The sequence below is a fragment of the Leucopleurus acutus genome, assembly GCF_964270905.1.
Source record: "Leucopleurus acutus genome assembly, chromosome: 2".
Classification (NCBI taxonomy): domain Eukaryota; kingdom Metazoa; phylum Chordata; class Mammalia; order Artiodactyla; family Delphinidae; genus Leucopleurus; species Leucopleurus acutus.
In genome coordinates this window covers 180,714,614-180,729,762 of record NC_139143.1, presented here as the reverse complement: position 1 = coordinate 180,729,762, position 15,149 = coordinate 180,714,614, and the positions used below count along the sequence as shown (strand labels likewise).

General features: G+C 55.1%; 1 protein-coding gene across 1 annotated transcript in view; it reads left to right on the top strand.

Annotated features, from left to right (window-relative positions):
• Positions 1-250: 250 nt before the first annotated feature.
• Positions 251-15,149, top strand: part of LOC309957684 (protein-arginine deiminase type-1-like) — a gene marked incomplete at its 5' end in the record, with an annotated part of 32,004 nt that continues 17,105 nt past the window's right edge. The window contains 4 exons of the mRNA XM_082833005.1: positions 251-342; positions 12,982-13,162; positions 14,261-14,330; positions 14,985-15,046. Coding sequence (XP_082689131.1) covers positions 251-342; positions 12,982-13,162; positions 14,261-14,330; positions 14,985-15,046 — 405 coding nt within the window. The remainder of the gene's footprint in view (positions 343-12,981; positions 13,163-14,260; positions 14,331-14,984; positions 15,047-15,149) is intronic.

The following is a 15,149-nucleotide window of genomic DNA, read 5'->3' as shown; positions in this document are numbered from 1 at the left end:
GCTTCCCCATCCCCCAGAGACGCCTTGGGTGCCTCCTCCCTCAGCCTCTTGGATTGACAGGCCCAAGTGAGGAGGGATGGGCATGGAGGTGGGGACCGGGCTCAGGCAGGCTAATCAGGTCATAGTGTGAAATAAAAGGGAGGAGGAAAGCACCGAAACTTCAGAACTCACGCTCCTTCCTGGAGACGAGGTGCCTGGGAGAGGAGCTAAGAAGCCAGGGCGCACGGAGGCTTGGAGCCTGGGGGACAGGATGGCCCCACAGAGAGCTGTGCAGCTGTCCCTGAAGAAGCCCACCTACGCTGTGTGTGTGGTGGGAATCGAAACATACGTGGATGTTTACAGGTGAGAGCCGAAAGCACCCACCTGGCTGCAGAGAGCTGGGCTGGGCTGGAGGACCTGCGGCAATGGGGTGGGCGCCTGGTGGACGAATGGGGCATATTGGAGGATGCTGACAAGAGGTTGTTTGGACAGCAGAGCAGAGGGACTAGGATATCAGGTCCATCTTGGGGCTCTGGCTCCTGGCACCAGGGTCAAGCCTTTGGCCTCAAGCCCCTGGATGAGTGTTCCAGCTCTGAGCCCTGGGGCCAGACTTTAGGGTCTGGGCTCTGCGTTCTGACATCCCAGTGGAACTTGTGTGGAGCATCAGAATGAGTTGTTGCTCAAGACAGGGGACAGGACTGGCCTCCCCTGATTTTGCCCTCAATTTCTTGCCAATAACCCATCTCTCTGAGGTGGGGAGGGGCAGTGTGTGTGGTGCAGCTCGTTCCTAGAAGGCCAGCCGGGGCGACTGGGATCAAGACGGAGTGGTTAGGGAATGATTCAATGTGTTAATGAAAGAAAAGAACTGGGATAAGCCTGGGGCTTATGTTTCAATGTGTTTTTTAATAAAGGAAAAGAACTTGGAACAAGCCTGGGGCTTGTGTTTGCCAGGAGGATGATGGCGATTATGGCACTGATGGTACCTCTCAGGGCAGTGGAAGCATTAGCTTCCCCTGTTGGTCCCAATACTTCCTGGCCTGGCTTTACCCAGATGGAGGTCCAGGGACCTGGCCCAGTGTGAGTTTCCCCACCTGGCCACTGAGGAAGTTGGTCTTGGGGGTCTTTGGGGGTCTTTCCAACTCAACACACTCTCTATGAGCTCCATCTCTACTGGATCGGATGGGACCAGAGACCCTGCTGATGGGCAGGGGGCAGTCAAGGTGGGAGTCTCCCTCCCAGAGTAGGTGGGGTCTGAGGTCTGTTATAAGGTGGGATCTGAGCTGGGCCCAGCTTCACCTGGCCTCAGGGGAGCCTCTGCCCCAGAAGACCTCCCTGCCTCCCTCTCTGGGGCAGTGGCCTGGGGTTGGGGAGGGAGAGCCAGGAGCCCTGGGAGGCCAGACCTCAGCTCTAAGTCATGCTGGGGGCCCTGGCGTGGGGCTGGTTCTCTTGCATCTGGGTGGCTAACAGAGATCCCATTTTCTGCTGCCCTTTTATCATATGGTTGCCAAACTTGGCAAATGAAAATACAGGGCACCCAGTTAAGTTTACATTTCAGATTTTAAAAAATGCTTTTTTTTTTAGTATATTGCATGGAACATACTTTTTTTTTTTTTTTAAGGCTGTTTAGCTGAAATTCACATTTAGCTAGGCATCCCGTACTTTATCTGGTAACTCCGCTTCAACATCAAAAGTAGGGAAGAGGTCTCTAGTGAGCCCCTATCTTCCCGATTCCAGACCCCTGTTCTCATCCCAGGGGATGGCTCTTTCTGGAAGGTAATTTCAGAACCTCAGGCCCTACATGATAGGTTGTGCTGCTGACTGAGGACAGAAGCAGTTGACTGGGAGCCAGGAGACTTAGGTTCTGGTTCTGGCTCTGCCACTGACGTGCTGTCTGGCGTGGGCCAAGCCACTGGCCCTCTCTGGGCCCTGGCAGGATGAACTGAGCCCCCGATTCCGTTTAGCGTGGTGGTAAAGCACCCATTCTGGACTTGGACAGACTCGGGGCCTCATCGTAGCTCTGCTGGTGGCTGTGGGACCCCGGGCGAGCTGCTGCATTTCTCTGAGCCTGTTACCTCATCTGACAAATGGTGGAGCAACAGCACTGATGTTAATGGCTTAGGGGGAGGCTGAGTGTGGGCACGCACGTGTAGGGCCCTTGCTCTGTGAGAGTGGGAGGTGCTTACCGCTCTGGCAGCTCTGTGGGTTCCCTTTCCTCCACTATTTGTTCTTCCCATCCTGTGTCAGAGGGTGGAAGGAGCAGAGGACAGATCAGCGGGTGTGTGGTGGGAACATGGGGCGATGCCATCTGTAAACTCCTTTGGGGTCACCAGATGCTTTAGCATGCTCAAGTGTGGGCCGTGGCCCAGCCCAGGGGAAGCTGCCTGCTTGTCTGTAGCTGCTGTGCTCTGGCGGACTCTGGGAGAGGGGGCTGCTCTGGGGTTCTGAGGGAGCACCGTGAGGGACCTGTACCCAAGAGCCCTTCAAGAAACGTCACCCCTGGATGGACCTAGAGTCTGTCATACAGAGTGAAGTAAGTCAGAAAGAGAAAAACAAATACCGTATGCTAACACATATATATGGAATCTAAGAAAAAAAAAAGGTCATGAAGAACCTAGGGGTAAGACGGGAATAAAGACACAGACCTACTAGAGAATGGACTTGAGGATATGGGGAGGGGGAAGGGTAAGCTGTGACAAAGTGAGAGAGTTCCGTGGACATATATACACTACCAAACGTAAGGTAGATAGCTAGTGGGAAGCAGCCGCACAGGGAGATCAACTCGGTGCTTTGTGACCACTTAGAGGGGTGGGATAGGGAGGGTGGGAGGGAGGGAGATGCAAGAAAGAGGGGATATGGGAACATATGTATATGTATAACTGATTCACTTTGTTATAAAGCAGAAACTAACACACCATTGTAAAGCAATTATACTCCAATAAAGATGTTAAAAAAAAAGAAACTTCACCCTGGATGTTGGTAGTGACTAGCGTCATAGCCACGGAGAATCTCTAAACTAGAAAACAGAAGTTTATTCTGCAGCAAGTTGGTTTAAAAGTAGACCTAAAGAAGAACTTCCAGCCACTGAGGTCTCTGATAGGTGGAGAAGGTGATGTAGAATTGTCAAGACAGGTGGAGGAAGGGGGCCGTGTGTTGACAACCTGGGAAGGTTTAAGAGGGGCCTGAAGCTCACTCCAGGGCCTTGGCTGTCTAGGATGAAGGGGCTGTACTTGATGATGAACTTGGGGCTCTCCCACCCCCAGTGCCAGGTGCCTGGCTCCAGCTGAGGCTGAGCAAGGGGCCTCTCTTTGGCCTTGCTGGTAGAAGGCGGAAGCCCCCCAGAAGAGGGTCACCTGTGCTGGTCACCTGAGCTGCCCAGACTCCCAACCTTCCAGAGCCAGTGGAGATGGGCGTGTGGGAGTCATGGGATGTGATTAATTCCCCCATGTGCTCTCTAGGCTGGTTATTTGGGGGTAATTGTGTGCCCCAGGGGGTCCCAGCCCAAGGAACCTTAGAAATCCCCTGACTCAGCATGCTCTGCAGATCCTACACCCTCACCCCAGCGGGCTGGCTCTCCACCGCGAACCCCTGGGTTTGGCCAGATGGCCCTGGCTGTCTCTGTCCTTTTCTTGGAGGTGGTCCCCAGAGGACTTATGCCAAAAAAGAGGGAGTGTGGCATGGGGAATCCATTAGCCGTCCAGCCTGGCGCTCCCCGGCTGCCCAGAGGCCAGAATCAGAGCCCCAGGCTGGAGATCACATGAACATTTACCCTTAGGGATGGGGGAGAAGGCTGGCTGGGTGGGGCTAGGGACGATCCCCTGGAGTTTTTCTAAGCCTCCCCCAGCCCTACACAAGCCTCAAAGCCAAATAGACTCTTAGATCCAAGATGACTGGAATTCCAGGAGCACAGGGAAGGGGGTCTCTGTAGGGCCTCTCAGATGAGCCAGAGAAAAGACCCAGACCACTTCTCTTTTCTGGGGTTCCCTGTATTTCAAAAACCCAAAATGCCAAAACAGAGTTGTAAAATTTGTGGTCTATATATTCTTTTTTTAAAAGAATAAATTTATTTAAAAATAAATAAATAAATTTATTTTATTTATTTATTTTTGGCTGTGTTGTGTCTTCGTTGCTGTGCGTGGGCTTTCTCTAGCTGAGGTGAGCAGGGGCTACTCTTCATTGCAGTGCGCGGGCTTCTCACTGCAGTGGCTTCTCTTGTTGTGGAGCTCGGGCTCTAGGCTCGTGGGCTTCAGTAGTTGTGGCACACAGGCTCAACAGTTGTGGCTCGCAGGCTCTAGAGCACAGGCTCAGTAGCTGTGGGGCATGGGCTTAGTTGCTCCGCGGCACGTGGGATCTTCCCGGACCAGGGCTCGAACCTGTGTCCCCTGCATTGGCAGGCGGATTCTCAACCACTGCACCACCAGGGTAGTCCTGATCTATATATACTTGATGTTTACATTAAGTAAATTAATGCTTTTAACTTGCGAAGAAGTACAATGAAACATAATTGTACTCCTCAGGGATAATTACAGGATTGAGGCCAACACTAATTCATGATGAGTGACAGGCTCTGAGAGCCGGGCTGGGACCTGGATTTAAAACCAGGTGAGGATCTCCTCTCCTGCTTGTTCCGTCCTGTTGCTGTATCGCATTCCTTCATTGGAAGTGATGTTACTATTTAGATTCGAGGGTTCTTGGAGATTATGAGGCTGGGGTCCCCTGTAAGGTCCATGGAGCCAGGAGAGGCCAGGGAGTTACAGGATCTGGATGTGAAATGGGGCAGTGTGAGCTCTTGAAGTGTAAAATACTGGCATCAGAGAGGGTACCAGAGGTCAGACGCCCCCTAAGTCTACAGTTGTGCCTGCCTCCCTGGTCCTCGTTGCTAACTAACTCCCATTTTGAGACCTGGGAATCCATTCAGTCACTCTTCCCTCCCCTCTTCTGGCCCTATAGCCCTTTCCCTGGCCCTGCTTCTCCTTCCCATCATTTTGGTCTTGGAACCTCTCCTCATCCTTGACTGTCTCCTCTTCCCCCTACTGCTCCCATCACTTCCAACTCCACTTCTCTCTCCTCTCCCCAATCCCCGCCTTCCTCTCTTGGTGGCGGGCCCGGGGCCAGGCAGCGGACCCCAAGAGAAGACTCAAGATGCAGGGAATGGAGGGGTGATCGCTCACCCATGATGTAGATGCCTCCTTGACCCCCAAAATGCTTTCCCTGTGATGTGTTGTCCTCTCCTTTGCTATGTCCAGAGAAGCTTCCATTCCCTTTGCTGTGGCTTCTAAGCAGCTCTTCAGCTCTGCCAAGTGGTCCTGATGCTCAAAGATGTGTGAGAGGTGGGGCTGAGGCTGGAAGGAACTGGCAACTCCACACCCAGCCAAAGACATCAGCCACGTGGGGAGCCCAGGAGGGGGACCTCAGCTGTGGGCCGGGAGCAGTGGGGGCGATTCCAAATGCTGCCACCCAGGGGCGGGTGCCGAGGGAGCTGGGACCTGCCGGAACTTTTCAGGAGCCTGGCCTCGCAGCAGGTACAGATCTGAGTTGGGTCTCCAAATGCACCCTGGGACCCAGAACAGAGAACCCAGTCACTCTGCATTTGAGACCAAGGCCACCCGAAGTCCTGCCGAGCACTTCTCCTGCACACCTTCCCTGCCACGTTTATGACCCTGCCTATACCCCCACCTGGGTCTCCATTGCTGTGCTGCGAGAGTGGGCCAAGGGAAGGCCAGAAATCCCTCAGGAGGATCCTGCAGAGGGTGTGGTCTGAGCCAGGCTGCCAGATGTAGTGAAAGGGTGGGCTGGGGCTTCCGGACCTGGACAAGAAGGAAGGTTGGGCTCTGTGCAGCCTGGGCCCCAGAGGAGGAAGCTCCATTGGGATGGGGCCTCTGAGAGTCAGTTCGATGACTGCAGAGAACAAGATGGCTGGTAACCAGTCATAACCACCAGTTAGGGTCAGGCTGGTCCTTGCAGGCTGTGTGACTTTGGGTCAGTTACTTAGCCTCTCTGAGCCTGTTTCCTCCCATGCTAGATGAGGATAATATCACCAGTTAATTGTACCTGTGAATTTGGCCCCCATTTTACAGATGAGAATTGCATAATCCACGGAGCACAGCCATACAATTTCCCATCTTGCAGATGGGGAAACTGAGGCTGAGAGGGGCAAAGTGACTCATGATTCTGACTTTCCATTCAGGGCTCTTCTCTTAAGGATGTTCTGGCCCCCAGCTCCTGTTTGCCTCTGCTGGGAAGGCCCGGGGTGGAAAGCTGCCACTCCCCATCTCTAGCCCCCATCCTTGGGCAGGCAGGGGTCCACTGAAAGAAGGCCTGGCCAGCCCTGCCCTCCTTGCAGGCTCTCTGGGTGTGGCCTTAGCTGAGCAATGACAGGGCATAAGGCACCCATGATTCTTATCTCTGGGAAGGAAGGAAAGAGGGAGAGGACATAGCTACACCCTGTGCCATTCTACACTTAGGGGAAAATCCCTGCCTGTGACGTGGGGTCTGCCTGTGATGTGATGTCAGCCATTGCCCTCCCCAACCTCTGTCGGCCACAGCCAGCACCCAGGGAGGACCAAGGAGGAAGCCACACGGGGGCCTGAACTTTCTGTGACCTTTGCCCCGCTGTGGTCACTTGACAAATGTTACTGGTCACCTGCTCCTTATTCAGCTCTGTGCTGGGCTGAGGCACCTGGAGATGATATGACCCACCCCCGCCCCCGAGGGGCTCCCATCTTTGTCTGGGAGCTAAAAAACCTTCAGAATGTGGACGCTAACAATTGCATCGCTAACCGGGTTTGGGGTCAGGTCTGAGAGTGAAGGGAGATGGAAGAATCCTATTCCCCAGGGTCTGCCTGCTCCCCATGCCCCTTGTGACAGGAATGACAATGGTGACAGCACCATCTTCAGCTCACAGTGCTTGCTGTACTATCTCAATTAAATCTCACAACAAGCCTATGAGGTAGTGACTACTACGATCCCCATTTTGCAGACAAGGAAACTGAGACACAGAGATGTCAAGAGACTTGCCCAAAGTCACATAGCCAACAAATGGCAGAGCTGGGATTTGAACCCAGGTTTGCCTGATCGCAAATTCTATGAGCTCAACCCCAAGAGAGCCCATTATTGGGGAATTTTCTACGTTGTTCGGTTGGTGCGAGGGGTGGGTGAAGGCAAGGCAGAGGATGAGCTTTGGAGTCAGACCCTGAGTGGGGTCACATCTCAGCTCTCCATTGTCGCCCCGCATGTGACCTCCCTCTGAATTTCACATCATCTGTAAAATGGGGAGAAGAATAATAACTGCTCTGCTCAGCAAACAGGGGCTGTGGGGATGGAATCGGAATGGAGTAAAAGTACTTTGGGGCCCGTGATGTCCCTGCCCTGGGTGGATGCCATGAGGGCAGGGCCAGGGGTGACTCATCTCTTCTTTCCTGGTGCCCAGCGTGTCACAGTAGGTGCTCAGGAAATGTATGTTGAGGCAGAGCGGCCGACAGCACTAACAGGACTCCGTGTGCTCCCCGGAGCTGACGTTCTTTAGGGCCGGAGCCTGTGGGGGTCTGGCCAGCTCCGTGGGACTGTTGGCCACAGTGGTTCTCGGCTCCTGGCAGAAGCGACCACAGACCTGGTTGTACCTGAGAGGGCTTGCCAGGTCCTGCTGGCTGGTCCCAGGGCATTTCTTGTGGCTTCGGTCCAGGGAACGTCAAGTCCGGGACACCTGGAGAGTGGCACCTCTGGGGCTCTGGGCAGACAGGTGGCTGATCAAGAGTGAAGGAGGAGTCACAGGCTTGGCTGGCCTGGTCTGCTCAAGGGCTGCCCGCCAGCTTGCTCCTCAGCCTTTCCATCCAGTTCTGCATTATTCTCCCTTCTGCCCTCGCCTCTCCCCCAGCACAATGCCCTGGACAAGCCTCCAGGACAACCTGGTCCTCTGCCGCCACCCCCATACCCACTCCCCTAGCTGGAGGCGGGGTCAGCCCCATCCTGCCCTCCCTGCCCAGACCCTAGGCTGGGCAGAGCGGTCCCCTGACCCTTGAGATCGTCCCTAGGGGCTGGTGGTATCCAAGCAGCAGGTAGGATGGACGGCAGGGGAGGGACTCCATGATTGCTGTGTTTCTCTTCTCCCTAGAGACCAGGTGGTCTACTTCCGAGTAGTTGAGATAAGGTGTGGCCTGTGGAGCCCCAGTGGGAGGAAGCTTCTGGATACAGGTTGCAGCCAAGTAAAAGGAAAAGCTTTCTAATTACCTGAGCTGTCAGAGCACAGAGGGCTGTAAGGTAGTGAGCTGCCTGTTCAAGCACAGAGTTCTGCGATGGGCAAGGAGCTGGCCAGGATGGCCTCTGAGACCCCTCTCTGACCCGAGGCCTATGAAGATACACCACAGTCTCATTGTCTTAGGGCACAAAGGGGCCAGAGGTCACGGCTGCCATCTTCCTGGTCTGCACTGACTTCACCCTGCAAAGTTCAGGTGCGTGGAGGGGGAAGAGGGCTCTCCTGCCTCAGTGCCCCACATCCTGCCGGCTCCCAAGGGATCACATTGAAGCGCTTGTGTTGCAAAGTTTCAACATTTTCCTTTTTCCTTCCTACGTCTTCCCTGACTATTTCCTTCCTCCGGTCCCCGCCGGGGACACGCTCAGGGCACACACACTCATTTTCAAGTCAGCGGGACAGCATAATATAGAAGACAAACCTGCCGCTCCTTCCATCCTTTACCAGGAAGGTTACTTAACCTCTCTGAGAAGATTTCTTCATCTGCTAAATGAAGACAGCAAGGGTTCCTGCGAGGGTTGTTGTGAAGGGTAGACGAGGCACCAAAAGCTGAGCGTGGAGCTTCCCTGGTGGCGCAGTGGTTGAGAGTCCGCCTGCCGATGCAGGGGACGTGGGTTCGTGACCCGGTCCGGGAAGATCCCACATGCCGCGGAGCGGCTGGGCCCGTGAGCCATGGCCGCTGAGCCTGCGCATCCGGAGCCTGTGCTCCGCAGCGGGAGAGGACGCGACAGTGAGAGGCCCGTGTACCACACACACACAAAAAAAGACAGGGTGAGGGAGAGCGTTTCGGGGTGTGTGATCAGCTCGTGCACATTCTTCTGATTGGCTGGTGGTGAGGTAATTGGGAGTCAACATCATCAACCTTCCAGCCAGTCTGGGGTCTATGTGCTTGTGGGCAGCATACAGTTAACTTCTTCCACCTGGTGGGGGCTTCAGTATCTGCAAACGAGCTCAAAGGACGTGGCTCACAATATTATCCATAGCCCTTGAGGGGGAACTAGAGATCCTTGACTTTGTTTAATGGCTAAACTATTATTATTTTGTCTTGCTTGGCTGTTTTCCATTGTTTCTGCATTTTCTCATTTTTCTGATTAAACTTATTCTTTGGAACTTGGGGGAAGGCCTAGGAGGCTAAACTTACAAACAAGAGGCAGGCAGAAGACATGGTGGAGGGGGGTCTGTCCCAGGAAGGTCCATAGGTTCTTTTTTTTTTTTTTTTTTTTAGCGGGCCTCTCACTATTGTTGCCTCTCCCGTTGCGGAGCACAGGCTCCGGACGCGCAGGCTCAGCGGCCATGGCTCACGGGCCCAGCCGCTCGCGGCATGTGGGATCTTCCCGGACCGGGGCACGAACCCGCGTCCCCTGCATCGGCAGGCGGACTCTCAACCACTGCGCCACCAGGGAAGCCCGGTCCATAGATTCTTGCTCGGGTACAGTTCCACATTCCTGGGTTGCCTTGCCCTCAACCATAAAACAGGGGTTTCTTGTACCCCTTGCCCACACCAGACACCACGCTGGGTGCTGAGAAGACAGTAGTTTTAGTGAAAGTAAAATGGGAAAATTCCCCACATTCTAGAGGGAGAAACAGGAGAGACAGGCAATAGAAAAACATGTCAAATAAACATGACATGTCAGGTGACATGGGTTGAAATGAAGCTGGGTCGTGGGGTTAGGGAGTGTGGGGTTCAGGGTGTCACCCATGTCACACAGACTTAAATAGGGCAGTCAGGGAAGACCTCTGAGAAGGAAATGAGGCATGGAGGGCCCAGCGGAGGCTCGGGAGCTGAACATTGTGAACGAAGAGAACCCAAGTGCAAAGGGTCGAAGGCAGGAGGGAGCTTGGCAACTGGAGGGAGAACAAGAGCTGGGTTTGCAGGAGTGAGGAGGGCGTAGCCAACTCCGTGCAGACTGCAGAGCCCCCGGGGAAAGGCTGTGAACAGAAGGGATGCTGAATGACTTCTGTGTTAAGAGGATCCCTCTGCTGCTGTGCTGAGACCAGATCGTGGGCAGCAGGAGAAGAAGCAGGGGGACAAGCCTATTGTGAAAATCCACATGGAAAAAACTGGTGCCTGGACCAGGGCGTTAGGCGTGGAAGAGACGTGAATGTCAGCAGGTGATGCTGTAAAGGGGGAGCTGACAGGGTTCACTGGTGACCGGATGTGAGCTCGAGGGAAGGAGAGAAGGCCAGGATGAATCCGATGATGGGGCAACTGTGGCCTGACCCGGGCAGGTTTGGACGGGGCAGAAGTGGGGAGCTAAGAGTTTCGTTTTGGACATGTTAAATGTAAAAAACCTGTTAGACACCCTAAAGAGATGTTCAAAAGACAGCTTTGAGTCTGGAGATGGAAAGTGGGGGTTCTAAGTCTGGGAGGCTTAGGTTCCTACGGCAACTGACTAAACAATGGCAAAGGGCATGTAAGATGGGAAGATGCCTGCAAGTGCCTCTTGAGGACGGTGAGGCCAGGAGTGGGGTGAGGACCTGTGGGTCCTGCCAGCAGCCTGCAGGGCTCAGGGGCCCCTCTCCACCCCAGCCTCATCTTTAAAACGAGAATAATAATTGCCTTATGGGGCCGTGATGTGCGTCAGAGAACCAGGTCCTGAGTGGGACTTGGGCCTGTTGTAACTACGACCATCACCACCATTGCCAATGGGGGCCGTTGTTTGTGGGGACTGAGTGACCACGGCAGGGATCTGGAAGGGGTGTCTGGTTTCTCCAGGGGCTTTAATACTTGGATGGTTTCTCAGGGATACAGGAAACGAAGGAGGCAGGAGGATGTATCAAAGGACCCTTCTGGGCCTGGCATCTTTGCAGTCGGGTGGACGTTTGCAAGTTGACTTGACCTTGGGTGGTGGCCTTGAGGCTGATGGCTCTGTCCTGGGGGACGGCAGTGGGTAGCCCTGACATGTACTTCCCTCGTCCGACTTCCCCTCCAGGGTGTGTGTTCCACATGGCCAAACGCCTCATGGAAACCTGGGGCCCATCACAGGGCTGGGGCAGGGAGGCACAGAGCTCAGGTTTATTCAGGGGTTGAAGAAGGACAAGCGCCCCCAGAGGCCCTGCTGACTTTGCTCCTGGTGCCCTGTGGCCCGAGTTTGCAGAGCATCCCCTCTGAGTCTACGGCCCAGGAAGGCTGGCCCCTACCTGCTGTGGCTGGAAGCAGCTGGTGACTTGAGAAGTAGCGTGGAGGCCCAGCAGATGGGTGCCCCCGGCTGGGGCCTGGCAGACTGAGGGCTTCCTGATCCCCCTTTCTGGAGCCCAGAGCTCTGGAGCATTGGGTGGATGTGGTATATCAGGTAGATGGGGAGAAATTTGCAGGGTATGGCCTCAGTCAAGTTCTGTACCACTGGGTGCAGATGGGCCTGAATCCCCCTGCAGACTAGGGGCAACTGAATCCATTCATTCATTTAACAAGTGTTTATGAGACTGACCACACACCAGACACTGTTATAGGTGCTGGGAGATAGCAATGAGCAAAGCAGACAAAACTCCCTGACCTTCTAGCAGGAGAGACGGACAATACCTAACAGTATGATTAAGAATCAGAGCAGACAGTGCTTTGTGACCACCTAGAGGGGTGGGAGGGAGACGCAAGAGGGAGGGGTTGGGGGATATATGTATACATATAGCTGATTCACTTTGTTATACAGCAGAAACTAACACAACATTGTAAAGCAATTATACTCCAGTAAAGATGTTAAAAAGAAACAAGCAAACAAACAAAAAGAATCAGAGCAGAGTGGCAGGGATAAGGAGAGTGTGGGAGAAGGTGGGACAAGGTGTAGCATTAAATAGAGTGATGGGCGGGGGGTGCTCACTGAGAAGGTGACGTTTAAGCAGAGCCCTGAAGAAGGTAAAGGAGTGAGCCTTGTGGATATCTGGGGGAAGAGCATTTTATGCAGAGGAAACGGCCAGTGCAAAGGCCCTGAGGCAGGACAGCCTGGCAGCTTCATGGAACATCAGGAAGGTCAGTGTGGCTTGAGCAGAGTGAGTGAGGACTGAGCCTAGTGGGGTGGAGGAGGTTCCCGGGGGGTGGCAGAGGGCAAATCGGGAGGGGCTTTTTATGCCATTGTGAGGACTTCGCTGTGTGTGATGGGAACCGTTGCTTTTGAGCATAAGAACAACGTGATCTGTTCTGAGTGGGGAACAGGCTGGAGCGGGCACAGGTGGGCTTACGAAGCTGCCCAGCGCTCTAGGTGGGTGCAGGGGTGGCAGTGGAGGAGGTGAGAGGTGGTCTCAAATGGATTTCTTGTTGGGTTAGAGAATTTGGAAGCATAAAAGCAGGAAGCTTTGGGGGAGGTGGGGGATTGAGGATGTCCAGAGGTTTTCAGTCTCTGCTCTCTGGAGCCTCAGGGGCCACGGTGGGGGTGGACGGGTTAAACACCGTGGCTCGGCACCACCCCCGGCTCCCTTTTGTCCTTCTTCTGTCTGGGGTTCCACGCGAGGTCCACTGAAAGGGCTTTGCCACTAAAACAGAGCTCAACAGCCACGGCTCTGCTCCAAGCCCTTCATGTTGCAAATGGGGAGACTGAGGCCCGGGGACGACGTGCCCAGGGTGGGTCATGTGGAAATCAGTGGAGAGCTGAGAGGAGCCCTGGGGCCCAACCAGGTTGGTCTCCCGGCCAGTGGGCCCCTCACCCCCCGCCGCTCCCCACTCCAGCTGTTAGGGGGTGCCGTTGCATAGGCGGGTAGCCCCAGCCCACTACCCCACTGGTCTCTCTCCTGAGCCCCCGGATGCTCTCCTCTCTCCTTTCTATCAGCGATGTGCCCAAGGGCGCTGAGACCTTCAGTGTCTCTGGGAGCTCCGGGGTGGAGGTCTTCACGATCTACAACACAGCACGGGTGACAGAGCCCACAGGTAAGGCCTACTGGCCCCTGAATGCCGGCATGGACGTGATCATATCTGTGGACACAGCCAGTAAGGCTTTAAACGATCTCGAGGTAAGAGGCTACTTCCCCACAGAAGGTAAGAGCCCCCCACAAAGCACACCCCGTTCACACATCACCCCCACTCAACAAAACCCCACAAGGCTTTGCCACCCACATCCACGCGACACATCCTGATACAACCCAACAGACACCCAAAGATGCAAACCCACCCCAATGCCCCAACGTCACACGCACATATACACGAGCGCTCCTGTAACAGCACAGCCTTCCTGCTCACCCCCTCAAATTCACAAACACCCGCTTTAACACAGCTCCGCACAGACCCCAAACAAGCCCCCCACTCCTGTGCAGACAGGAGTTCTCGGCAGCACCCACACACACACGCATGCACATGGACACAGGTACATACCAGGGTGTGTGTCTCCCACCTCAGGAAGCAGGAAGCCTTCTCTTTCACAGAGGATACCCTTCTTACTCACCCTCAGGCACCCACCACATACACAGTGACCCCTGATTCATTGATTCAGCCTTTTCTCCAACGACACCAAAAAGGTGGGGACTGTGCAGCTGTTGAGAGTAGGGGCCCTGGAGCTCAAATCCTACCTCTGAGCCCCATCTACTGGGGTCATCCTGGGGGCTCACTGAGATGGCCTGGGTGGCGCCCTGGCCATGGGTTGAGGGCATGGGGAAAGCTCTGTGAGCTTGGGCTGCTATTATGGGGTGGGGGTGGGGGGTGGTCATGGTTCCCATTTTACAGATGAAGAAACAGAGGCTTAGAGAGGTTGAATAACTTGCCTGTCCCTAGTGACAGCTGTCCCTTCCCTCATTCTTTCTCTCTGACATCCCCATGGGTTCCTGAGGGTCCAGCTGCTCCCTCTGGGATCCTCCTGCACCCCATCTGGCCCTCCTTGCCCCTCAGCCCAGCCCTGGGAGCTGAGGAGGCATCCCAGCCTCTCCAGCTGGAGAAGGGGGCTCTGGATCCAGGCTGGGAGCCCGTGGGCCTTGGGCCTTCAGCAGCAGGGAGTAGCTGGGACCCCCATGCCTCCCCTACCTCTAAGCAGGGCCGCCGGAGTGTCCCCTAACTCCCCCTGTCACAGTCATTTCTGAAGGGGTGGCCGTGCTGGCTTAGGGCTGACCATGTCCCCACAGGTGCAAGTCTCCTACTTCGGGCTGCAGAAGGCTGCCCTGGGCCACAGTGTCCTCTACCTCACTGGTGCCGGTAAGTCCCACCTCCCTGGCTCTCGGTACAGCCACCCCTCCATGCTGACTGCTTGAGGGTCTTAGGGGAGCCCCCAAGTGCAAGGCCCATGGACATCTTCCTGCCCCATCGAGGAGCTTGGCTTCTTCAGAGGTGGTTCATCCACTCTAGAGCCTCAGGGGTGGAGTCCCGGCCATACTTAGGGCCATAAGAATCTGGAAACTGCACTGCCCATGGGTCACCAGCTAGACCAACAATAGGCCTCCTTCATCCAGAGTCTGCCTATCACACTCACTGGAACTTCAAGACATCACTAAACCATGGAGAGCCACATGCTACCTTGGGCCAGACCCTGGCAGCTGGTCCTGAGAACTGCAAAACCAGCACCTAGAACCTCAGGCCTGATCCCGACCTCCAGAGTCAGGGCCCCCAAGAGCTAGCAATTCAGCCCACATAGATGAGTCAAAAATTCAAGAGCCAGAGCCTTGGGTCCCTCCAACACCCAGAACCACACGGGGCTGCCACAAGGGCCTCTCAGGTGTTGGGTGTGGTCCCCAGAACAGGGCTTCCTGGTTCCCAAGGGCTTGTGGAGGGGCCGAAGCTTGCCCCGACCTGGACGTTATGGTGCGAGGGTGGGCCTGGGGAGCCCTGTTGTCCCTCTACATCTCTTTGCAGACATCTCCCTCGACGTCGACACGGGCCGCACGGGCAAGGTGAAGAGGAGCCACGGTGACAAGGTGGGACTCTCCTGGTTACCCCAAGATGGCAGAGTTGACAGGCAAACCTGGGGGTGGTCCTGGGGTGGAGTGGGCTCTTCCTCCAGAAGGGTGATGGATTCCT